Source organism: Engystomops pustulosus, chromosome 4, assembly GCF_040894005.1.
Source record: "Engystomops pustulosus chromosome 4, aEngPut4.maternal, whole genome shotgun sequence".
Taxonomy (NCBI): domain Eukaryota; kingdom Metazoa; phylum Chordata; class Amphibia; order Anura; family Leptodactylidae; genus Engystomops; species Engystomops pustulosus.
The window spans coordinates 96,933,606-96,960,754 of NC_092414.1; the positions used below are offsets into that span (position 1 = coordinate 96,933,606).

The 27,149-nt window shown below is 38.8% G+C and overlaps 1 protein-coding gene across 1 annotated transcript in view; it reads left to right on the forward strand.

Annotated features, from left to right (window-relative positions):
• The first annotated feature begins 2,140 nt into the window (after positions 1-2,140).
• SLC38A1 (solute carrier family 38 member 1) overlaps positions 2,141-27,149 on the forward strand; it is a 50,593-nt gene continuing 25,584 nt past the window's right edge. Inside the window, exons 1-4 of the mRNA XM_072146853.1 lie at positions 2,141-2,340; positions 16,204-16,384; positions 21,810-21,888; positions 23,028-23,143. Coding sequence (XP_072002954.1) covers positions 16,266-16,384; positions 21,810-21,888; positions 23,028-23,143 — 314 coding nt within the window. The 5' untranslated portion in view covers positions 2,141-2,340; positions 16,204-16,265. The remainder of the gene's footprint in view (positions 2,341-16,203; positions 16,385-21,809; positions 21,889-23,027; positions 23,144-27,149) is intronic.

Genomic DNA, 27,149 nt, shown 5'->3' on the forward strand with positions numbered 1-27,149 from the left:
AGCAGCCCCTCCTCTTTGTGAAGCCATAACTCTCAACAACTCTACAGAATCACAGGAGAAATCAGCACAGCACAGAGATACAGCTAGTGCATAGCCAGGCTAAACTGTCGAGGATAACAACAGCCCTTCTGTACATAGGTAATTAAGTTAAAAAGCAAAGTTTAAAAGTTTAAATAGTTACCTTTCACAGTACACTTAAAGAAAATCAAGCATGATTAACCAAGGGCATACTCATAGATCAAAAAATATAACTCTAGTAATCTTCTTATATTTGTTATCCATGGCCTTTTTTATTCTACAATCAACTTTTATAACTATGCTAAGGAGCCAGAAGCACTCTGGGGGCATTAACAGAGCCCCTTTCTGCTACAGGCTGTGACAGTGTTATGGGGGAATAGGCTGAATCTGATCAAGAGGAAGTATATTTACCGCACAAGGAGACAATACAGGTTGTGTATGGTCAACCCTGTGGTATTCCTTATTAAGATCCAAGATTTCTTTCTTAAGATGAATATTTAAAAACTCTGGAAAGAATAGGCTCCTCTTTGGGTATACTCCTGTTGGGGATGGTTTCAGCCTTTCTTCCAGCAGTTAGTGATAGAACGGAAAGTAAAGCTACACCGGTCCTAAATGTGATTTGCCACTGGGGTCTGGGAATATGGGCGATTAGGACCAACTGTGATGGACAATCTGAAGTGTAGAAGCTTTGAGGAAAGGAGTTGTCCCCAGCAGGAGTGCAGTGGGCTGCTGGAAAGCATGCATTACTGCCTGCTTTATTGTACTTTTAATACAGAGGTATACAACAGAGTGGGTGGTGGGTGCTTCCATCCATTGGCCTGGTTCGCCGGCCTCTCCAAATTGGAGTGGGCCTTTGAGGCATTCAGAAGCCTGGGTGGCAGGCACTGCTGTACATTACTTCTAATTAAATGGGGCTATGCGGGGGGATGAGCAAGTGATTTGTAAATATTTTGTATATATTGCATTCTGTATTGTAACACCCTCCAGAGCCCATCAGGCTCATAAGCATAATTTTAAAAGTTGAATTTTAGAAGGAATGAGGCCATGGAAAACACAGTTCCTGGATCTATGAAAAAGTGTCACTGGTTTATTATGCTTGATTTTGATGTTAGATTTCCTTTAACATACAGTTTTATTGTATTATTTATTATTGTATTATTCCTTAATTTTCTGTGTACGCAATGCTTCATCAGCTGCAAAGTTATAATTATGGATAAATATTCCAATCAATAATAATAAAAAGGAGTCCTTCTCACATTTTCTATTCTCATACTAATATGCTGTGTAGTGGGAGACACATGTATTAATATTATGAACAATGGTTTTAGCACCTAACCTGTCATGGCAATTAATTAACAAAATACAGAAAAACATCCAACCACCGCCTTCCCGGGTAGGAATACCAAACATTCCAGTAGGTATACAAGGCATAGGGAATCTTGGACCCAAAAACCCAACGACATCTCAAGCACCTTTTCTATTCTGTTTTTTCCATTTGTTCTTTATTTAGTAATACTCACTCTGCTGAAAATGACAGCATACTATGACATAATATGTCTTTGTAAAATTTTGATATGTCAACATGTAAAATACCTTATTGAACGCATGGTAATTTTTTGAAAACCAAGAGTAAACTATGTACTGCCAGTTTTGATATTTTTCCATCTTACTTACACATACATAAAGTGGATGAGTAAAGCTTACTACACCTTACTACACCTATGAGTGATCTTTGAAAAAAATGGTTCTGACTAGGACATGCTGTATTTAACAAATCGGTTACACAGTACGTTAAAATTACAGCAGTGGGCAATGATCCATTGAAAAGTTTTGCTTTTAGTTCAACTGTATGTCAACCCTTAAAAAAACTAATGGGACACAATTTAACAGGGTAGAAAGGCTACTTTTACTTTACTGTTTTAGTTCATTTTTCATCCTGAAAACACTTTGAATTAGGCATAAAATATGCTGTATATTGTACGATTCAGATGAACGATTTTGAGAAAGTAAATACATAAGACTTTTCATACGAGACAAATTGGCAAATCATTAAAGGGCTTCCAATTCTGTTCATTATAGCTACCAGTATGGGGAGCTCTAACGTGCTAGCTGCCAGAATGCTTCATCCTTCTACTCACTCCCCTGCACACATGCTTTAAGTCTGATGCAATCCTTTGTCTGTTCAGTAGAGTACACACATCCACTTGGCCAGCTGGCTCTGACTCTTCTCCTCATCCACATCAGATTGTGATACAGGAATCTACCTTTGGATGTACTGCCCGGTCATCTCTGTTGGACTAGCTACACTGCTCCAGGATCCAGGTAACACCCTATCTCATCCTAAGCATCTAACATCCTAAGGTCTCTATCTTGTGCTGTATAAGAAATAGAGATTACTAGCATGTACCATTTGGTGTTTGACTGGTTTATTAACCTGATGAGTAGAGATGAGACGTTGATGCCTTTTTTTCTGTGTGTGTATTATTTTATATTTTTGTTACAGGTTGCTTTAGAGTTATATTTCCTCTACTAAGACAATAAGGCGGCAAATGTTCATGTGAGGTGCCTTAGCCTTGCTGTCAGCTCTATGTAAACAGCAGCACGTTTACATCCCATGATATCTTCATTGCACGGATGCTGGACTGATCCGTCCTTCAGTGATCCATTTTAGTGTACCAAGACAAATCCTTTATACATTGCAGATTTTATGATCTGTAGCTGATCTCGATTTATTGCATTTCCTTCAATGTTATAGCTATTATTTCGTATAAAGGTACTGCTTACATAATGGGATTATATCCATTGACCCAGAATACAGACTTATATGTTGTGACGACGTCTCACGTTCTATTTGTAATGATGATGATGATGACAACACATGTCATGGAGGGAAGTGCCCTCATCCTGAAACATACAATACATATACACAGGCACATTAATTGATACAGGTTATGATTGTTTTTCAGGGGGGGTTATTTGAGATGGTGATGTTTCATTCATTTGCGTCAGATAATAAGGCTTTATGTGGTGATAATGGAAGGTGCCCTTTAACAATGTGCTGCTATCACATGATACTGTGCAGTCACAATGTATTCATCACGACTGAAGGTGAGACTGACGTCACAGGCACAATGCTATGAATATGCACATGTCCCCAGGCGATTTCCACCTCCAGTCTGGACACTACGCATGCATAGAGGAGCAGTTGTGGTGTACTATATATATGTGACTTTGGGTATATTTTATAAAGCTTTTGGTCCCTTGGTTGTATTATATATGAAACCAGCAATAGCCTTTAGTAGTCATTTCTAGATTCTCTTTCACTGTTAGGAAGTGACGTTTCAGGAAGCCAAGTTTCTATCCACCATAATCCCCCTAGATCACACATAATAATCCATGGTACAGATCTGTGAGGCAAAGCAGTATATACTGTACATAATGACTTCAGTGATTTGTATGTTGAGCTGTATTCCCATATGAGAAAGCAACATATATCTTTGTGTGTCTGTGTATATGTGTATGTTCATATTTATATACAGTACACAGATCGGCTACAATACAGGCCTTTATTTGATATTATTAAATGTTTTAATTGCAAACAAATTATCTTACTGTCTGATATTCTATCAGATATTCAGTGTTTATTAATCTAGCCATAACTGGTCACCAGCATTTTCACGAAAAGAACCCACATGACCCTCAGTAGGATATTAAATATTCCATTTCAGCTTTGTTTTCTTTTACGCTATAAATTTCTATAAAATTTCCTTTAAAGAGAACCCGTCATGCAAAATAACCCCCCTAAACTAAATATATTTTCATAAACTGCCATTAGAAAGCATTGCCTCTATCCCTTCATTGTCCCTCTATATGCCTGTAAACCTAAGCAATGAGGTCCTAAAGCTGTATGCAAATGACCTGTGAAATGTCCAATGAAGCATTAACATATTCAAGCTGTCCACTCTATTCATGAGTGGGAGGTACAGCCACACCCCCAGTGCTTGACTGACAGCCTGTGTAATGATGTGAGGCTGTATAATGATGTGCTTCCTGGTGCTGGTGGCCACGCCCCCTGCAGCCTGTGTGTGCATGTGTGTGTTTAGGAGAGATACAGCAGATCCAGGCAGCCATGTTACCACAGATTCATGTGTAGCTGATGTCTGTGTATCACACATTTGTATTAGGAGGATGCAGCATGTCAGCAGATGCACTAACTATGCTTTACTATACATTACACACAGACATGAGCAGGGGGAGGAGAGGGGAGGGGGAACAGGGGTGACATCACTGCCTCTGACCATGTGACCAGCCTCATTTACATAATAAAAAATAGATGATTTTACAATGATTAATGTATGAAATAACTAGATAAAGGCTGGGATGGGATCCTTGTGAGCTGCTCCAACAGGTAGTAGTGACAGGGCAAGTGACACAGACCTGATGACAGGTGTCCTTTAAATAAATATGCAAATGAGAGTTGTCATATTGTGTCAGTTATCTGAGACATAAATCAAGCTGAGAGGCTACAGCTGGAGGTCCACTTCATTATCTTGGGCTCCATAGCACCATACAACCATCTTTCTGATGTAATTTTAAAGATGAGAATCTCAGTTCCATAAACATATTAGGATTGCAATGCAATAAAACCCCATCGCAAAACTTAGGTTTGGTCCACCTGCCTAAAAGAAATATTTACAGTTCCCCCTTAGTGAATCCCTCCTTTAATAAATATATATGTAATTTTGCTTTATAAATAAAGCTTTTGCTTTACAATAAACCTCAGATTCTTACCTTCTCCTATGGTCCTGCTCAGCCACAGAACAACCTGTTACCACCGGCCTCTGTTCCTAGTAGTTGCGTTTATAGGCTGGCACACAGTTGACGTTACCACCAACTTCTATGTGTAAATCGAGGCCGACAATAATAGGAGGTGCCGCAACAGCATGGGAGAACTAGTGAGTATGAGCTATTCCTCTATTCATACCTCCTACTGGCATATACTAACCGTTTTCTGAAGCTGGATAACCCCTTTAATGGATTTATATAAAGTGTCCCCCTAATTAATTCGCATACACCATATACTGCTTTGATGCAGGTCTGTTCCTTTGGTTGTGGATACCAATGGGGCCGCAGGTTCAGATGTACGCCACTGATATATTTTCAACATGCATAACCAAAATTGTAATGTTGAGATCTTAAATAACCCCAGGGGTACAGTTCTAGGTGCCATATATCCAAAGTTAGCAGCATCCTCTTCTAGCCTCTCAGCCTCAACATGACTCCTTCCCAAAGTAACATTTTTAGCTAATTTGCATATTTGATTTCATTTCGTTTAATGTCCAATTTTAAAAATAAAAGAGGGAATTATTAAAATGATGTATCACAACCTACCTGATGCACTGTCAGTTTAGTGTAGCATTTCAATTTGTACTAGAGCTTTTTTATTGAATTTCATTATGTTATTTACATTTTTGCAGCTAAACACACATTGGGAAAAGAAATCTCTTTAAATTTAGGATAAAACATATCTGTTCCTTAAAAGGTTCAATAATAGGTAAATATAATATGTTAACCCTTTAAGGACGCAACCATTTTATAGCTTAAGGCTCAGTCCCATTTTTTGGATTCTGACATGTGTCACTTTATATGGTTATAATTTTTGAACACTGTTACTTATCAAAACAATTCTGAGATTGTTCCTCACATGTTGTACTTCATTTTAGTGGTAGATTGTGGCTGATAAGTTTTGCGTTTATTTACAAAAAAAAAGAAAAATTATGAATTTTTTGGGAAAAATGTCAAAATTGGAAATCATCGGGTTTTCAGGCAGATAGATTTACCACCTAAATAACTTGCTGAATAACATTTCCCATTTGTCTACTTTACATTTTCAGAATTTTTGAAATGTCTGGATAATTTATTTTGATGTCACGCGGCTTACAAATTGAATAGCGATTTTCTGTATTTTCAGAATTGACTATTTTTGGGATAAATACAGTTTTGAATGAAATTTTACATATTTAACAATTAAAAAAAAACCCTATATAATCAATTTTCAAATCTGCACCCCTCAAACTGTCAGAAACATATTTTAGGAAGATTGTTAACCCAATGAGATCTTCATAGTAATTGAGTCAAAATTGAGGTGAAATTTAGAATGGTCAAATTTTGTCAGTTATACGTTCATTTAGGCCTAAAATTAACACATTTCCAAAAGATAAAAAGAGAAAACCCACCTTACAATTTTTTTATGTAATTTCTGCCGAGTACAGCGACCCCCCACATGTGGCTGTGACTTGTTTTAGGGGCGCACAGCGAGCCACAGAAGGGAAGGAGCACCCTGCAGCTGCCAGGATTTTAGCTTTTTGTTACTAGGGCCGTGTAATGGCAATTTTTTGCAGGATGAGAAGCTATTTCCAGTGTTACCATTTTGGAGTTGGTATCTCCTATTGCTGAAAAATTAGGAACATTTTTTTTTGAGGCCAGGAGTAGAAAAGCATCAATTCTGTACTGGATTTTTACTCTCTTTTTTTTGTGTTCACCGTTGAGCCTAAAAATCATGTTATCTTTATTCTATTGGTCGATACTATTTTGGGGATACCAGATTTGAATATTTTTTCTTATGTTTTACTAAATTTGCCAAATAAAACCCTAATGTGGAGCTGGTTTATGGCTTGATTTTTGAGGGACATGTTGTACTTTGCAACAGTATTCTGGAGTACATATGTTTTTGGATCACTTTTTATTGCATTTCTTGTGGGATTCAATAGGTAAAAATCATAATTTTTGGCTTTTTTTTTACGGTGTTCATTGTGTGGGTTCAATAATGATTTACTTTTATTCTACGGGTTGTGACGGACGTGGCAATAGTATATATGTGGGGTTTGTGTTATGATTTAGACTTTTTTATGTTATATGTTTCTTTATATGTTGTGGGGATTATGGACATTTTTTTTAAACTTTTTTACTGTTTCCACCATGGGACATGAACAAGCAATCATCTGATTGCTTTTTCATGATAATATCCTGCAATACTAATCTATTGCTGATCGGACCCCAGGGCTGCCATAGCAACCATCGGCACCCCCTGAAGACGGCGTGGGGGGTGGGGATCGTGGGGGAAAGACCCCCAAAGCAGGTTAAATGACACGGTAGCGCTGACCACGTCAGTTAGCAGGTTAAACACCCGTGATCGGAGCCCATTCCGACCGGGGGTGTTACACTGGGGTGTCGGCTATTAGTTACATACGGCACCCAGTGTATCCCAATGCCAAAGATCTGAGCCGAACCGGCATGAGCTCTGCGGGTGATATATATCGGCCGCTGAGTGCTAAGTCACTGCACTCAGCGTCTGATTTATCAGACGCACAGCGGGAAGGGGTTAGAAAGGGGATGTACCACTGCAGAAAATAGCCTGTGCGCCACAAAACTCCATATTGTGCTGCAGTAAACTAGACCAATGACCAACTAATAGTAGGAGCAAAGTACAACTCTCCAGTCTTGCACTGCACCAGATTAATCATCCAGCATGATTCTACTCTGCACTGGTCCAAAGACCAACACATTAATACATCGCCCCATATGTCTTTAACCCCTACGGGACACAGCATCTTTTGGCCTAAAGGACGCGGCCCCATTTTTCAAATCTGGCCTGTGTCACTATAAGTGGTTATAGCTTTGGAACGCTGTGAGATATCCAGGGGATTTTGAGATTGTTTTCTCGTGACACATTGTACTTCAAATTAGTTTAAAAATTTGGATGAAATCTTTTGCGTTTAGTTATGAAAAAAAACAAAATTTGGCAAAAATGTTGAAAAATTCTTTATTTTCAACGTTCTAAATTCTCTACTTTTGATTCAGAAAGTCATAGCACCCAAATAAATTCATAACTTACATTTCCCAAATGTCTGCTTTATGTTGGCATGGTTTTTTCAGATTCCACATATTTTACTAGAATGTTATGAAGCTCAGAATTTGGGAGCCATTTTTCACATTTTTTGTAAAATCGCCAAAACCTGTATTTAGATGGACCTGCACAGTTTCTAATTGACACTGAGAGGCCTAAATAATAGCGAGACTCGTAAATTACCCCGTTGTGGAAACTACACCCCTCAACGTATGAAAAACCACTTTTAAGAAGTTTGTTAACCCTTTACGTGTTTTATAGGGGTTAAAACAAAATGGAGGTGGAGTCTGCAAATTGTAATATTTTTTCACAATACACTCATTTTGGGTGGAAAATTAAACATTTGTAATGGATAAAATGAAAAAAGGCTCCACAAAGTTTGATACGCAATTTCTCCCGAGTACACCGATACCCTACATGTGGTGGTAACCTGCTGTATGGGCGCACGGCCGGGCATAGAAGGGAAGGAGGCGCCATCCGGAGCAGATTTGCTGTCACATTGTACAGGCTATAATTTTTTTCTTTTTTTTAATGAGGACCTATAGGGGCTTATTTCTTTTGCCACATGAGATGCACTTTTCTAATACATAATTTTGGGGCATCTATAGCTAATTGGTGAGATTTAATTAACTCTTTGTTGGTGGAGGAAATGAAAATCATCAATTTTTAGGAAAATTTTTATGTGTTTTTTTTTTTGGCCGTTAACCATACCATGAAAATAGTATATTATTTTTATTCTTTGGGTCGCCACGTTTATGAAAATACTTCATTTATATATATTTTTTTATTTTTTCCCATTTTTACTGAATAAAAAGTAATTTGGCAAAATTGTTGTTAATTTTAGCATCACCGACTTACATATGCATAACTTTTTTATTTTTCACCTCAAAAATCTGTTTAAGGGCTTATTTTTTGCAAGAATGATAGCTCTTTTTAGTGGTCTTATTTTAGATTGCGTAACTTTTTAAAATCACTTTTTTAGAGCATTTTTAAAGGGCATTAATAAAAAATCATCTTTATCAGAGAGAGTTTTTTTAGGTTGTTTTTTACGGGGTTCACTTTGCGGATCTAATAACGATTCTGTTTTATTATACAGATTGTTACGGACGCAGGGATACCAAATATGTGGGGGTTTTGTGTATTTTATTCAATTGTACTGAATAAAAACTAATTTGGAGAAAATCTTATTCATTTTAGCATCACCATCTTTTTATATGCATAACTTTTTTATTTTTTGGCAGATAAATCTTGTTAGGGGCTTATTTTTTGCGGGAACAGTTGTTCTTTTTAGTGGGCTTATTTTGGAGTGCATAACATTTTTTAAATCACTTTTTAGAGCATTTTTTATAGGGTATTAATTAAAAATTATCTTTTTTCGGAACGTTTTTTGCGTTTTTTTCCTCCGGCGTTTACCGTGCGGGTCCAGTAACAATTCTGTTTTATTATGCAGATTGTTACGGACGCGGCAATACCAAATATGCGGGTTTTTTTTGTGTTTTTATGTTTTTTATACTTTATTAAGTTTTTTTATGGGAAAGTGACATTTTAGGGGCTTATATTTTTATGTATTAATTTTTTATTTATTATAATGTGTAGTGTTAACTGTTTTTGCATATTTTTACTTATACATACTTGAACTTAAACCAGTGATGCTCTGATCACTGGTTTAAGTTCAATACACTGCTCTACAATACTATTTTATTGTAGAGCAGTGTAAACTGTCTGAGCAAGCTTGCGCATGCTCAGACAGTTTACAGCCAGACCCGGAAGGGGTCTGGCTGCCATGGAGACCGGGCAGCTCCGGGGCACATGCCAGTCCTCGGAGCTGCCCGGCAGAGGATCGGATCCCCCGGTAAGCGGCACGGGGGATCCGATCCACAGCGCTTACACCCTTACACGCCGCGGTCATGTTTGACCGCGGCGTGTAAGGGGTTAACACCCGCGATCGGAGCCGGCTCCGATCGCGGGTGTTAGCGCAGGCTGTCAGCTGTACTAGACAGCTGACAGCCGCTGCTTCTGGTACCGGCTCCGTTCGTGAGCCGGTGCCAGAAGCAGGACGTTATAGAACGTCCCCGTGCGCTAAGCATCTAGCCCCGGGGACGTACTATAACGTCCTGGTGCGCCTAGGGGTTAACTATCTATATCTCTGATTTTGTACCACAAAGAATAACAACCCTAATGCAAATTAAAAGATGAGATTATTGGCTCTGGGTACTATAGAGTTCAAGATATGGGCATCTGACATTATGCTCTCATTTCAGCCTTTAAAAGTGACTAAAAGTGACTCTTCTCACTGATGTGCAATCATTGCGCGAGTCTAAAATGACAGCAGCACATATAGGGCTTTCCCAATGCAATACATCATTATTGCAGTATATTAGTCTGAAAAAAACATCAGATTTGCAATGCAAAAGGGCATAGAAGGAATGTAGTGCTTTTTAGCTTCTAAAGCACAGATTTGGATGTTCTATATGATCACTCTACTCCTTAAAAAATCCTTGAGAGGTTTTAATTCTAGAATGGGTCATTTGATGAGGGTTACATCTTATTCATTTTCAGTGCCCCTGTAACTACTTGCAAATCCAGTGTAAATTTCCAAATTAGGCTTCATATGTGAATGGTCGACTGTCACATTTTCTTAGATAATGGCCACATTTTGGGTGTTTCAACAACATAATAACTAGAGGAATATTTTTTTTTTTTTTTTCACTTTGTGCCAATCATATATTGACTTTTTGAAATTACCTGTCGGATCAAAAAAAACTCTAGTACAGGCAATCACATGTTACATACAGAATATGGTCTTTAATTTTGTTCTAAAGTCCAATTTGTATGTAAGTCGGAACTGGTATATTTTGTATAGTGTAAATCCTATCAGAAATTATTGTTAACTAAGCAAGTTTGCCCAATTTCACCACTACAATTTCACTACAAGTGTCCTTGGTTTCCTGCATTCTAAGGCAGCAAAGGAAAAGAAAGAAAAGACGCTGCTATCGGAGGTCACAAGTAGCCAAGGACGCTTGCACAATCTCACCAGGACATCGGCCTCTCTGTCTTCCTGGGTGACTCCTCCTGCAAGCTACTTCTATCTCATAGCCATGGAAAGATTGCACAAGCGTCTTTGGTTACCCTTAATAAGTGATAGCAGTGGTTTGCAGGAGCCAACACTAGTTGCTGGGTGGAGAAATTCTATATAAGTGGGGATCACACCAGGATTTTACCTGCCGACTGGTGAGATCCCTGTTCATAACTAGGGGGTCGCTTGTAAGTTGAAACTGCCAGTATATACAGTGGGTATTGAAATTATTCGGCCCCTTTCAATTTTTCTTTCTTTCTTTCATTGCAGCCAAGTGGCAAGATCAAAAAAGTTCTTATTTTGTTCATTAATGTACACTCTGCACACCATCTTGACAGGAAAAAAACTGAAATGTAGATATTTTTGCTAATTTATTAAACAAGAAAAACTGAAGTATAATATGGTCATAAGTATTCAGACCCTGTGCTCGTTATTGAGTAGAAGTAGCTTTTTGAGCTAGTACAACCATGAGTCTTCTTGGGATGGATGTAATAAGTGTTTCACATCTGGATTTGGGGATCCTCTGCCATTCTTCCTTGCAGATCATCTCCAGTCCTCTCAGGTAGGATGGTGAACATTGGTGAACAGCCATTTCCAAGTCTCTCCAGAAATGCTAAATTGGGTTTAGGTCAGGGCTCTGGCTGGGCTGCTTTGTTAAGTGCTTAGGGTCATTGTCTTGTCGGAAGGTGAACCTTCGGCCTAGTCTAAGGTTTAGTAAGGTTTAGAGCACTCTGGGAGAGTTTTTCATCCAGGATATCTCTGTACTTGCCTGCTTTCATCCTTCCTTCAATTACAACCAGTCGTCCCGTCCCAGCAGCTGAAAAAAAAACCCTATAGCATGATATAGCATATAGCCTCTACCATGTATCACTGCTGGGATTGTATTTGGCAGGTGATGAGCAGTGCCTGGCTTTCTCCACACATTCCACTTAGAATTAACACCAAAAAGTTCAATCTTCCTCTTATCAGACCTGAGAATCTTATGTCTCATAGTCTGGGGGTCTTTCATGTGATTTTTTTGCACACTATATGCCACTTTCAAATGTCCTGCACTGAGGAGATGCTGTCGTCGGCACACTCTGCCATAAAGCTCCAACTGGTGGAGGGCTGCAGTGACTCTGTGGAACTCTGTGGACTAAGGCTCTTCTACCACAATTTCTTAGTTTGACTGGATGGCCAGGTTGAGGAAGAGTTGTGGCCGTCCCAAAGTTCTTCCATTTAAGGATTATGGAAGCCACTGTGCTCTTAGAAAACTAGAGTGCTGCAGAAAAAAAAAATTTCCTGTTGAAGAGAAAGCCCGTCAACGTTTCCAGACGCTCCTGTCCTCCAGCGTTTCCAGACGCCTCCATGTTTCCTGTGTGTCTTCAAGCATTTCCAGACTCCTCCGTGTTTCCTGTCTCCAGCGTTTCCAGATGCTCCTGGTGGCTCCCATATTCCCGGCGTTCCCAGACGCCTTCAAGTCACCAGCTCTCCTCCAAGGACCTGTCCATTCCTGTCTGCCAGGGTCCTGTGCCAGCTGCCTGCTTGCCTGCCCTGAGTTCCAGCTCATCCTTCCAAGCCGTACCCCTGCTGTCATCATAGGTTCGGACTGTGTCCTGCTACCCCTGTTGCCCTGGCTGCCACACACCTGTGGAACGACCTGGTGGCACCCCGCCGCAGCAAGACCATCCTGCTTTTTCGGTGGGCTCTGGTGAAGACCAGGTGCCACTTAGACTCTGGTCCCGGGTGTCGGCTAGTACCATCCACATCTCCGGCCGTGGTCCAGAGGGTCCACCGGTCCACAGACTCCTCCCTTCGGACTCTTCCCAAAGAGACTCTAGTTCTGTTGTCTGTGGACCATTATAGTTGTACAGTAAATTTTGGTTATTATATTTTGCATTTATTTATATTAAACTTTATTATATTAAAAAAACATATTAGAATCAGTTTTAGGAAGAATTGTTAATCCTTTGAGAGCATCTTAGTAATTAAAATAAAATGAAGGTGAAATTGTGTTCATTTGGCTCTAAAATTTACATATTCATAAAAGATAAAAGGAAAAAACTGTTATAAAATTTGTTATGCAATTTCTCATCTGTACAGGGGCATCCCACATATGGATGTAACTGTATTGGCGCATGGCTACGTGCAGAAGGGAAGGAAACCAATACAGCAGTCAGTTTTGCCAGGCAGGATTTAGAGTTTTTTAGTTTCCTTAACAGTGTACTTTTGGGAGCCATAAATATTTGTTTTTCAGTTACTGTGCCGGTGTGAGGACTTAAGTTTTGCAGGATGAGATATATTTTTCAGTGATACTATTTTGGGCATGCTTGATTGATAAAAATGTAGTGACGTTTTTGTTGGGGGAGGTAGAAAAAGTATTAGTAATTTTGGTGTTCACTGAATACCCTAATAAACATGTTACATTTATTCTATGGGTTAGTACAATTAAAACAATGGAAAAAATGTTAATAATTTATCTTACGTTTTATTCATTTTGCAGAATAAAACCTACTATAGATAAAAATGTGTAGTTTGTGTATTGCCTTCCAAGTGGCAAACATTTTATTTTTTCATCTACAGAGCTGCTGAGGACTTGTTTTTTGTGTGACATGTACTTTATACAACATGGGGGCTTGCCAAAGCCCGATATGGCTTTTTATGGAAATGCATGCGATTTAAACAATACAAGACACCAGTGCTGGTTACCGATTGCCTTCTTTTCCATAGAAACGCATATGCGATCGGGCAGTGCCATGTCCCTGTGTCAAAGCAGTATGTGTAACTGCACCCTCAGGAGATTAGACTTTCCAGGACTGACTAAAAAGAGTTATTACACACTTTATCTATTAGCTGTAAGTGCATACAGGTCAGAACGCTGATTTACACAAGCTAAATGAAAAAGGAAACACAGAAGATTCACATTTTGAGGGAAAACTCGGCTTTCAAGTGACTTTGAGTGGCCTAAATAATGTTAAGTAAATTTTTTTTATTGCTTTTTAGAACATATTTTGTGAATGTATTTGATGAATAATTATATATTATATATATTACATGATGTTTTCGTGTTTATTTACGCCGTTCATCTCGGGGGTTCAATGTTCCTTTAGATTTATTGTACAGCTTAATACGTACACAGTGATACCAAATATGTAAAACATTTTTTTTGCTGAAAAACCCGGCTTATACTCAAGTCTATGAAAAAAAAAACCTTTTCTGTCTTCAGCTCTGACTCCATCTTCAGCTCACTGTGTGGTCCCATCACACACACTATGACGTCAGCCATGACGTCACCATGAGGTGGAGCCAAAACTGAAGAGAACCTGCGGGGGTGTTGGAAAGGTGAGTACAGAATTTTTTTTTTTTGGGGGGGAGGTTTAGGCTGGGCAGGGGGCTCCTGACTATATACTAAGGGGGCAGGCACTGGCTATATATGAGGGGCAGGCCCTGTCTATATATGAGCGGGGCAGGCACTGGCTATATACAAGGGGGATGCTGGCCATCTACTGTGGCCAGGGGGCTGCTGGCTATATACAAGGGGGCAGGCACTGGCTATATACAAGGGGACTGCTGGCTATATACTAGGGGACAGAGAGCTGGCTACATACCAGGGGGCTTATGGCTACTGGCTTTATACCCAGGGGGCAGGGGCTGGCTATAAACTGGGGTGCTGCTGGCTATATACTGGGTGGCAGGGGTTAGCTGGCTAGCTATATAATGGGTATAATGCATTTCCCACCCTAGGTTTATACTCGAGCCAATAGGTTTTCCCAGTTTTTTGTGTTAAAATGTGTTAAGCTTATACTTTGGTCGGTTATACCCGAGTATATACAGTACTTTATTTGCTTTTTACATGTAACTGGTGTCTAAGGGACTTTATTTTTTTATTTACTTTTTTATTATAAAATTATTTTCACTTTTTTTTTTTAATTTTTACATTTTTTCCATACTTGGGCTTGAACAACCGTTCGTCTAATTTAAGCCCTTACACACTGAAATTTTCTGATCCCGGGTGTTAGTGCCAGGTCTGTGCTGTGATTACACAGCCCGGCACAGGCGCTTGTCCCACAATCCCGACCCGATGTCCCACAATCTTCTTCTGATGCACATAGAAAGTTTCAGCAGTAGAGAATTATATTACTTTAAATTAGAGAGTATTAGTAGAGAATTATATATTAATATATGATTGGTTTCCAGTCTTTTGTCTCCAAAATGTGCAGTGTGTTTTTCAAAAATTGTTGTGTGTAAAATCCCCCAAACTGAGATCCTTATTCTAACATCCATGCCAGCATCATCGTCTGTCTACAGAAGACAGCTTAGAAAGTGGTGATTCTCTTCTGTGTTTTGTGTGTATGTGTGTGTGAACTGTGGCTAAGATTGCTGCTGTGTTGGGATTGATTGAGTCACACCCAGCTCCCTGCAGCCCAGCCCTGTCCGGCAAGGGTTACAAGAGTGACAGATGGCCAATCACTTGCACCAGTCCCATTGCACCTTGCTGGTTCTACTAGTTTCCTTAAATCTGTTCCCTGTGATACTATATGATATTGATTGTTTTTATTTATACATGCATCATTCCTTCTGTATATATTCATGTAAATATTGTCAATATAACTGACTATACACTTTTTATTTTGGCTTATGTCTATGGTATATTATTTACATTAAATAAATATCATAATTTTTTTATCTTGTGTAATTTTTCTGGTTATACTAAGCCTTCTTTTCCTAAAGAGCATGTCCAAGATATTTGATAAAGGGCCTTTAAACATGAAATCAAATAAAAGTAACAATCTATACTTACCAGTTAAATGTTCCACATCTCCAGGTTGTATTTGTCCATTTTATCACAGGTAATGACATTTCATTCATCTTCACTTGACTTAGTGGTCATACACGTGTAAATAGCAGATGCCACTGCTTAAACCAGTTACCATCACACATTTCAAAAGACACCACTTGAGGGATCTTCTTGATTGCAATATCCTGAAAAAGAGGTAAAACAGGTTACTCACCGACCAAGTGAAAAATCTTTATTAAAGCCAGCGGGAAATACATCTTCTTGAATAACCTAACAGCGTGAAAGTTTTCACTATTTAGTATGTTTGAATGTCATATTAGGTATAGTAGTGCAGAACATAAACATGCTATGCTAACAATGGAAAAAAAATAAACATATAAATATATTTTTTGTATCCTTATAAATCAATCTTTTTTTTTCTTAAAGGTTTGCCATTGAGAATACCTTACATATTAAGTAAAAGCTAGCGGTTGGAAAAAGGGTGCAAAATGCCGTTTAGAAATGGCTTGGAACTGACTGAACTGCAGAATATGAACACCCCAGAGGATGACAACATTAGTAATGATTCCAATGAGCTCATTGAAGCAAACAGTAATCGTATAAGCAGGTGGGTAATGATTCCTATTATAATAAAAGGATGACTGATCAGAATTTTTATGACTTTACAAGTAACTAATATATCCTGGCTGCAACATATTCGTTGCTGAACACATCTTACATATGTCAAGGGAAAGTCATGCATGGGTGATAAAGAAATAAAGCCAATGTGTTGAAGAGACTCTAACTCCAATAAACACACAGGAAACTATCCAATATGGCAGTATTTGAGGCACTTTTAACAAAAAATATTATGCCATAGGGCTTGTATGTCCTGGTATTTCTGTCACTCTGTAGCTAAGCCCAACTACACCTAACCCTTTCCCAACAGGTAGCCAATAAACCTGTGGCTAGACCAGTTTCCATGCTTGGCTATGTTTTTCCAACACCTAGATCAAGTCTGCTAAAACCTTGAGGGAAAAGTTTTGTAGTCTGACGAGACCAAAGCTGCATATTTTTTTTGAACTTAACGGACCTCAACCATCAAAATCAAACATGATAAACCTCCCACTTTGTGCTGAAAATTCCTCTGCTGCTCAGATTACATCAGCCAGAGGGAGGGGGAACTGCTGAAGGAGCAGGGGGAGTGGAGACAATGTAACAGCCTGTGAAGCTGCAGTATGGAGGGGCTCTAGTAGCACTCCTTGGAGCCTTTTGGGCTTGTTAGCATAATTCTAAGAGTTTATTTTTATTTTAGAAGAAGGGAGGACAAGTATAAGAATATTACCACGTCATGTTATCTGCATATATATATGCGTTAGTGTCCCTGGTTTACCATGCTCTATTTTGACGGTAGATATCCTTTAATTCAAAAAGTTATGTTTTGTACAAAGTGAACATTGTGCATTACCAATAGTCTACAGTGAAGTTTGGTGGAGGAAGTAGTATGCTTTCAGGCTGATATTTTACAGCTTGAAATGGGGGTTACTCGATATAGTGGGACATATGACTGTTCCAAATAACAGAGAAAAGTTCTTCAACACTTAGTTTACAGCTTCAATGATTTTGTCAGATTCGCTCCTAATCTACTTTTCACTCTGAAACTGGACTGAATTAAGTCTTGGTAGCCATTTTAAATAGAGGTTCTATGTAGGGGGAGTGGGAACAAAGGGTGCTGTCAATAGGTGCGTTCTTGGACCATTTTTAGACCCTGTTTAAGCACACTGAAAATGCATGTGTTTTTAAACGCATCCATTTTTTTATGTTTACCAAGCGTTTGGTTGGTTTGAATCACAGCTGCTTACACTTCCAGAAATGAAGAAAAACTAATTGAAACCAGTCAAACGCATAGTAAACATACTTGTATGTATTTTCAGGGCATGTAAAACGGTCCAAGAACTATCCAAGAAAGGACCAGTGACAGCGCCCTAAGTCTTCTTCAAGCAGCTTTGACACCACTATTGGAAAATAAAGATTACAAATGACACAATTACCATATACAATGTTACCAGGGGCATACCTACCAGGGTAGTAGCCATAGTGGCTGCTCTGGGGCCTTGGGGGGTAGGAGGGCTCGGGTGAGCAGGAGGACATGCAGATACCATAAGGCCACAACCAGATGAAGACATGCAGATATCATAAGGTCCCCCCCACCTGTGTAGCTGTAGCCCCTTCCCGCAACCTGACGTAACTGTATGTCCCGGGCGATCACTGTGTGATCCCAGAAATATGTGAAAGCTGGGTTCTTGCAGTAATAACCCACTGAACCTATGTATGGTAAACATTGTTAAAAAATAGTGATATTTTCACATCAAAAAGCCCTAAAACAGCTCTGTAAACAAAAAAATAAAAATGCTATGCCGATTAATACAAGTGATTTTCTCACAAAATGAGTTCTATATTCTGCAGAACAAGTCACCCATTAAAATGCTATATAAATAAGTATCACTGTAATCGTGGTGACCCATAGAATATAGATAACATATTATTTTTATGGTATGTTGAACTGCCAATAATAAAACCCTAAACGAGAATAATTTTTTTTAATCACCACCAAGAAAGAATTTATAAAATCTCATTAGCTATTGAATACCCCTAAATGGTGTACCTGAAAAGTGGATCTCATCCCATGAAAAATAATCTACTATATGTCCGAATTTAAAAATGTCCAAAAATAAAAATGTTATTGCCTGTAAAATGTGACACTGCAAATCTGCACTGAATGGCGCTCTTTTTGTGTGGCGCCACTGTAAACATATATGTATATTACTACTTGTGGTAATTCCTGGCTAACATCTTTATTATATTTAGTTTGAAACTTCTCAAAAAATTCACCATCTTTAGACCCTTCTCAAAGGGTTACACAGTACTAACTAAATTGTGTGTTAAAGGACATCTATCAGGTTTACTGATGGTAGATGTCCAAAAGTACCTGCTTTAGGGGATGGAAACATCTTTATTAATTTCAGGAACGCCCCGCTCCGTACTTCGCTGTCTGTATGAGTGCCGGTGGGCCCTGGGCATTCACATGTTGATTTTGGACCATGAAAAACACAAAGGGGGTAATTTATCTTAGGCTTTTATCTTTTTTTCTCGTATATTTGCTACTTTTTCAGCTACAATGTTCAAGGGTTTGATAGCATCATCTTGCTGGAATGTGGCCATGAAACCGGCAAATAATTGCCCCTAGCTACTAGCCATACTGTAGCTTTGAATGGTCAGGGGGACTAAAGATAAATAGCTCCCATTGTGAATTTATGCTTATAGCTGATTTTATGTCTGTTTTAGCTATTGAAAAGATAACATATTTTACTATAGAATTTAAAGTAGCTCTTGGCCACAGAATGGTTAAAAAAACTAAAACATTGTAAAACCCCAATGAAAATAGCATGAATATATGCATGTAACAGAATGTTGTGTGATCTGCTCTGTATTTGTGTAGGCTGCCATCAGATATTCTAAGTAGATGTGACTCATCATTCTCTCGTCATTTGGCAAGCACAGTCTCACATCACTACCAAGGAAAAAAATAACATTATATAAAATCTGCCATCAATATCAAGCATGATAAGCCAGGGACACCTACTCATAGACCCAGGCACTGTGACTGTAGTAATCTTCTTATATTTGCTATCCATGGTCTCCTTCCTTTTAAAATTATGGCTGTAAAGCTGCAGCACAGAGGAACTCTGGTAATACCCATCCCTCTCTCCAGACCCCGTCAGTCTTGTTAATATCATTAAAAGTGGATTTTAGAAGGGAGGAGGTTTTGGAAGAATATTACCACAGTCATAGTGCCTGAGTGCCACTGGTTTACCATGCTTGATTTTCATGGTAGATTTGAACTTGTATGTAAGTCGGAAAAGGTATACAGTATTGTGTAATCGTATCTTCTGCAAAATTTTATTTGTCCCTCTGAAGGAACAAGGAATGACATTAAAGCTTCATTGGAGACACCTAGGACTAAAAGTTTGGTGAATTATTACCTCTGGAGAACTTGACCATAGATCACAGCAGACAAAAAGAACTCCCCAGCCAATCCTCATTAGATGAGCCATTAAAACCAGTCTAATAGTAGCTAGGTTGTAGGGTCCAATGTTTGGAAAGTTAATTGTGTTCTTGGAAGAGTTGCAGTCCAACTTGAGGTCTTTTGCCATAGGAATTTGTAATATATCATGCATTTGTTTTGTTTTTTTATTAATGTAAAGGTAACGATCTAAGCCTATTATCAGTGATTAGTGCATTACATTACTATCTATATTATAAATGAATATTATAAATGAATGTGAGAGGCTGATAACAGAGGTGTATAGAAAGTATACTGTAAGTAACCTATGCCCTGATTTTGATACCTGAGCAGATGTACTATAGTCTCAAGCAGAAGGTTAATCAATGGCTGGCTTCTTATGCTGGTAAGAAGATTTCCCCATGTGATCCTGGTTATCCTGATGCACAGGATTTGTCTGTGGAGTTTTTTTCAGGTTTGACAATAAAGGGCACTGTAAACAAATGAAATAGGTAGGAATAAGGTGATACTACGGATCTCTCAGTAGAGTCAGTACTATTCTCCCTGTTACCTTCTGTGAAACACTTTACAAATATAATCATTTCTTTTAAAGGGGATAACTTTCTGCAAATAATTGAAATTGCTTGCATAAAGAAAAGTTATACAATTTTCCAATGTACTTTCTATATTAATTACTAGATCTCTGCTTGCTTACATTCTGTAGGAAGCTTCAGCACTTTCTTCCTGTAAAACTAAAATCTGTCCATGGTCATGTGATATCCACACGTGTACAGCTGGATACAGCTCTAATCACTAACTAACAAGCCGTGGACTTGTGTAAAATCACATGACCATGGATTGTTTTTTATCCAATGGAAGCAAACAATAAAGCCAAGCAGAAATCTAGAAAATTGTGAGAAATTGATACAAAAAGTATATTGACTGACAGTGGACAACCTCTTAAATACATACATAATAACTTGGAAGCAAATTGAGACTACCATTGGGGCAGTAACTAGTAAACCAACAGAAGTGTTGGCAGATATGGTAATACTCGCAAAGCCAGGCCCTTCCTTCGTCCCTAGCAAGACAAACCTGACAATACTCCTATTGGCTTCTGTGAAGTCATTAATTCCACAATTATGGAGATCCCAAGATATCCCCACACACGCTAAATTAATCAAAGTCAATGAAATCTGCAGTTTGGAGGAACTGCCTAGTAGGATTCGTAGGAAACACTCTTCCTTTCTAAGACTATGGACCCCATGGCTACATCATATGACCAGATTGTGACCCAATTACTGATGTGTGAAACTGGCCTTTTGTTCTAGTAGGTCTTATACCTATGTTGATTAATTCTTCATTTATCCAATTTATCAGTTTGCTATAAATAATGACAAAAATCCATTCACATGCATTTACATGCATATGAACCAATCAAATGAAGGGGATTTCACTTTATTTAAAGGACATCTACCACCAGGATGAAGGATTGTAAACCAAGCACACTTACATGCTGGTGTGTGCCCCCTCTGGCAGGATCCACGCTTCTTTAAGCTTCTTCTGCTCTTGTTTTTAAGAAAAACAGGCTTTAGAAAGTATGCAAATGAGCCTGATGGGCTCCGGGCTCCATTATCACCTATGGAGTCTGGAGCCCCTCAGGGTCATTTACATAATTTTAAAGCCTTTTCTTGTAAAAACAAGGGCCGAAGTAACTAACGAGCAGATCCTGCTAGAGGGGGCACACACCAGTATGTCAGTGTGCTTGTTTTACAATCTTTGGTCCTGGTGGTAGCTGTCCTTTAAAGTGTACACAGATTCTGGATCTCAAATATAGCTGAAGTGTTTTCTTGAAATGTTTTGGATCCATGTTTTTGAATATGGTTGTAATATAATTTTCAAAAAGCCCTGGGATACATCTGTGTACAATAAAGCAAATAAAAATAAAAGTAGAGACATCTATATCTAATGGTTTTCATTTTCTCAACAGTAAATTTATTGCGGATCGTGAAAGCAGAAGAAGTCTTACTAACAGTCACCTGGAAAAAAAGAAATCCTGCGATGATTATGTAAGTATCCATGTTCTTTCATGAGATCTAATGAATGCTACTGTTCATGATCGAACATTCTGACTATTAATGCCTTCTTGTAAAATAAGATGGATAACATTCTACACAAGAGATATGCTGCATTGATACAAAAATATATACAGATGCAGACTTTTAGAGCAGCATGCATTTTCTCTGAAATTCCTCATGTGAAAATCACTAGATTCTATACATGGAAAATATATACTGACCCATAAATTTCAATTGACCCTTTCACATCAGATTGCTTTATACAGACCTTCTGGGGGCTGTACAAAACTCAACACAGGTCCTATTCCTGGCTGCACAGCCTAGGCCAGTGATGGCTAACCTATGGCACTGGTGCCAGAGGTGGCACTCAGAGCCCTTTCTGTGGGCACTCAGGCCATCACCAGAGATGACTCCAGGTATCTTCCTGCAGTCCCAGACAGCCCAGGACTTGCTGTGCATAGAGCTATTTTAAAGTGACAGCTCTACCTGGGACTATTTTCTGCTTTATTGGGGTCCTCAGGTGCTGGTATTAATGAAAACTGTGACAGAGAAGGGAGTATAAATAACAAATTAAATTTCTGTGTTGGCACTTTGCGATAAATAAGTGGGTCTTTGTTGTAGTTTGGGCACTCGGTCTCTAAAAGGTTTGCCATCACTGGCCTAGGCCTTCCCATAAAAGTCTATGGGAAGGTAATAAATATCGATGTCACACAGGTGTCGTCCATGTTTTATCAGTCTTAGTTAACACAATCATGTGACCTTTCAAGCGGTTGGAAAAAGCTAGTGACATCATTTGACTGCTTTCCTTAAATTTTTGCAAATCCACAAAAAAAGAATGACATACACATGATACATAGACTGATTTTGCAGATGTATGGCTCAGCAATGGATTATACACTGATGACACATGGACCATAAAAACTAACCACGGATCCGTTGTTTGACAGCCCCAGAACTACACATGTTCATAGCCTTACTCTGTGTTCATCTCATGTATAATGTTAATAAATGCTCACACAAAATACTAACGATAGTATAGCCATGTAAATATGGGCTTAATTGGGAATAATTGTTTCACGTTTAGAATATCTGTATCATGTTATCATTCTAAACCCTTTCATTTTCTACAGAGTCCAGGAACAACATCCATTGGCATGTCTGTCTTTAACTTGAGCAATGCTATTATGGGAAGTGGGATTCTTGGCTTGGCATTTGCTCTGGCAAACACAGGGATAGTGCTATTTGTGTGAGTATCCAAAAACTTATATATTGATTATATATATCCTAACTTGGTAAGTAAAAAAAACCAGATAATTACAGATAAACATTAATCACAAATAGGTAATTTTTTTCTAAATAAGGAAGAATGGTATTCTAAATTTTCCTATTTTGGCATAGGGTAGCCCATATTTTATAAGTTATATTTTATATAAGTGTAGATAGAAAGCTGTGAAGAAACTGTATTGTCTCTTTTGATACATAATATGATAATCATAATTTTTTTTGTTATGCAATAAGGGAGTAAGTTATGCAGTAAGTAAGCTTGGATGGCCTAGAGAACTGACAGTGACAGTGAACCCTAAGGCTAAACTCTCTTGCCAGCTGTCATTACCTAATTGCCCAGCCTACTCACGTGGTAGGTCACAACTAGTTGACATTTTCTTACTGGGACAAAGTGCAAACATGACAAAGACTGGGAAATACAAAGAAGAGTTGACAAATTTGGTCAGACGTAGAAGGAAGGTCAATAAATAGGAAAATGGTCAACATATCCAAAATACAGTTGAGATAAATGCCAGCTAGCACCAAAATGAAGATTTATAGCAAGCACATGGGAAATGATTGTCAAACCTCTTATGAGATGTCAAAGTCCCGCTCCAGAAGTGATTGGACCAGATCACCCAAACAAGGCAGACCAATAGGGGAGAAATTTCAGTGGAGAAAATTTCTGTACATCTTGGCTAACTTACCTGTTTGCACCCCACAGTAAAATCAACACGAGAAAAGACGGGTGGTGTGGTAGAAATCAAGTAAGACAGTCAGTAAAGGAATAAAGCAGTGTTCAAATTTATAAGGACAGAATGTAACCTAAGAACAAAATCACAATCACCAGCACCTCAGCCATAGTTTACAGGAAGAGGATGGAGCTGAAGACCAAAAGGACACACATGTTACAATAATACAATAATTATAAACCTAACACCATCTTATTCAACGCTGTACGCTGTACAGATCATGGGGGACATATACAAATAAAATATGACATTACAGAGTAATAACATAATCAGATGAAACAATAGGAGTGAGGGCTCTGGTGGCAAGAGCTTACAGTCTATGAGGATGAAGGGGGAGACAGAGCCCGACTAATAGAGCTCCAAGCCATAATAGTACATTGATGAGTCGTGAGTTCAGCTCTTTATCGGAGCTGAACTGGCATTTTGAAACACGTGATGTGAGAGGTAATCTACCGCTGACATCCCCATGCAACACCTGCGGTAGGATCAAGCTCAGATCAGTTGTTAACCCTTTAAATGCCTGCAGGGGGATCAGCACCCCCCAATTTTCATTGGGGATCCAATCTGCGCTATACAAGTATCTGATCAGGTTTTGTGCAACCTAAAATGCTACAGCAGTTTCTACAACATTTGGCTCTTCATTTGTTCTACAAAGATGGAAGACAACCAATTTAAAGAACAGGTTCCAGAAAAAAAATGTTAATAGACAGAACAATTGCTAGAATGGCATCACAAGTGTAGCCCACAAAGGATAGTGCACCTAATTAGCGTGCTCATAGAATTCTTGGATATCACAAGACGTTATTAAAATAAATCTGTAAATTATATCTACAGACAAAAAAAATATATTCCATACATGACCAAACAAAATGAGTTCAATATTTTTAAAATATCAAAAGTGCTTATAGCTAAAACTGTAAAGTACATATTATATAGGTTCTGAAAACAAAAACAAGTCAAGAAATAATTTGAAAATATTATCCAAATTGTATACAGGCGGTCCCCTACTTAAGAACACTCGACTTACATACGACCCATAGTTACAAACGGACCTCTGGATATTGGTAATTTCTTGTACTTTAGTCCTAGGCTACAATGATCAGCTATAACAGTTATCACCGGCGTCTGTAATGAAGCTTTAGTGTTAATATTGATTCTTATGACAACCCAACATTTTTAAAATCCAATTGTCACAGAGACCAAAAAAGTTGTGGCTGGGATTACAATGATAAAATATACAGTTCCGACTTACATACAAACTCAACTTAAGAACAAACCTACAGACCCTATCTTGTATGTAACCCGGGGACTGCCTGTAATAATATTTAGATTCTGAGTGTAGTTTTATAATATAAACTAAACATAAGAATGTGAAATCTTTCTTCGTAACAAGGCCAGTACACCAGTAGCATGGAGGTGGCCATTGAAGGGCAACATCCCAGCGGCAGGACTGCTACCTTCTCCTTTGTGGTAGGAGGAACATGAGGAGCAGTGCCAGAACCCTGCAAAATAATCTCTTGCAGGCTGCTAATAACCATGTGTCTGCTCAAATTGAAAGAATCAATGAGGGTCCATGAGGTTCGTAAGAGGCGGATGAAAGCAGGTTCACACTGAACATCTATGACAGATATGATAGAGTCTGCATAATGTGGAGAACGTTCTGCTGCCTGCAACATCCTCCAGAATTGGCAATGTGTCAGTAATGATGTGGGGATGCATTCATTAGGTAACGGGATGAAATCCATAGACCCACTGTGAGACCATTTGCAGGTGTAGTGAGCTCAGGGCTCCTTCTGATGCATGATAATTCTAGACTTCATGTGATTGTAGTGTGTTAGCAGTTCCTGCACGATGAAGACATTGGGGCATATTTATCAGGACCTCTGCGCACCGCCAGTGGCGCAGAGGCCCTGAAATAATTGCAAATGCTAGCTTATTGCTAGCTTTTGCGATTATTTTCCCCAATCCGCCACCTTCACGCCAGTCGGGCGTGAAGGGGCGTGAAGGGGGGGTGCGGCCGGCCGAGCGGGGGGTGCGGGCGGACGGGAGTGGGCCGGCGCGGGGCGCCGGCGTATGATAAATATCCCCCATTGACTCTATGGACTGGTCTTCCTGTTTCCCAGACCTGAATCAAATTGAGCTGCATGAGGCACATTTACTAAGGACTTTGTGCCAGTTTTCTGGCAGATGTTGCTCGTTCTTTTAGGTGCAAAATGCTTGCACAGGTATTTAAGAAGTGTCTGCTGCATTAGGCATCATGCAACACAAATTAAGGGGCGTTCCGGTGCTCAGTCGGACCATACGCCAGATTTATCATGCAAAGCCTGTTGCATGTCCTATGTTAAATGTGCACCACAAAAAAGTTGGTGAACTCTGTCGGGGAAGTGCATGGAGTGCCGGATTCATGAAGGACAGACACCAGAAATCATGAATCTAGCGCACCCAACATTATACAAAGGCAGTTTGCACTAATCTTAGTAAATGTGCCCCCTTATGTCTCGTTCATCATGCACAGTCTTGTTCATTGATCATTTTTATGATTTATTTTTAAAGAATTGAAATTGGAATATTCATCAATTGAGATATAAGATATGGTAATTTAATAATTGAATTAATTAATTTTGAGCAGTGTATATAGTTCTCTTTTCCTATGCTGTAATGTTAGTATGAGCAATAAGTCATGTTTTCTTGAAATGTTTTACAAGATAAAAGTATATCCATCTATCTATCTTGCATATAATTAACCCAAATCCAACAGATGGGGGAGCTAAGGATATGGGCACCAAATCCAAATGCCACTGCAAAATCCTGTGCCCCAAAATGTAAGTATCAAAAAATACAAATTGGTACTATGCTCACAAGCAATTATAAATATTAAATACATTTTATTAGTTATGCAAAAAATTATTAATAACAGCAAATTTACATAGCATGGTAGTTGTACAATGGGAATACATGATTAAAAACAGTGCATAGCCACATATAGAACAAGCAAAGCGCCATAGGGAATAAAATGAATCCGTATGGAGTAGGAGACCTAGTAACTAGAGGTAGAAGACAGCTATATACAAGCCTTAGCTTGCTAACATGGACGGCTCTAAAACAATACTATAAAGTCATTACCATACCAGGATACCGGGTGTGCACTGTGTAGCCCCAACACGTGTTTCGCACTGTACTGTTTTTAATCATGTATTCCCAATGTACAACTACCATGCTATGTAAATTTGCTGTTAT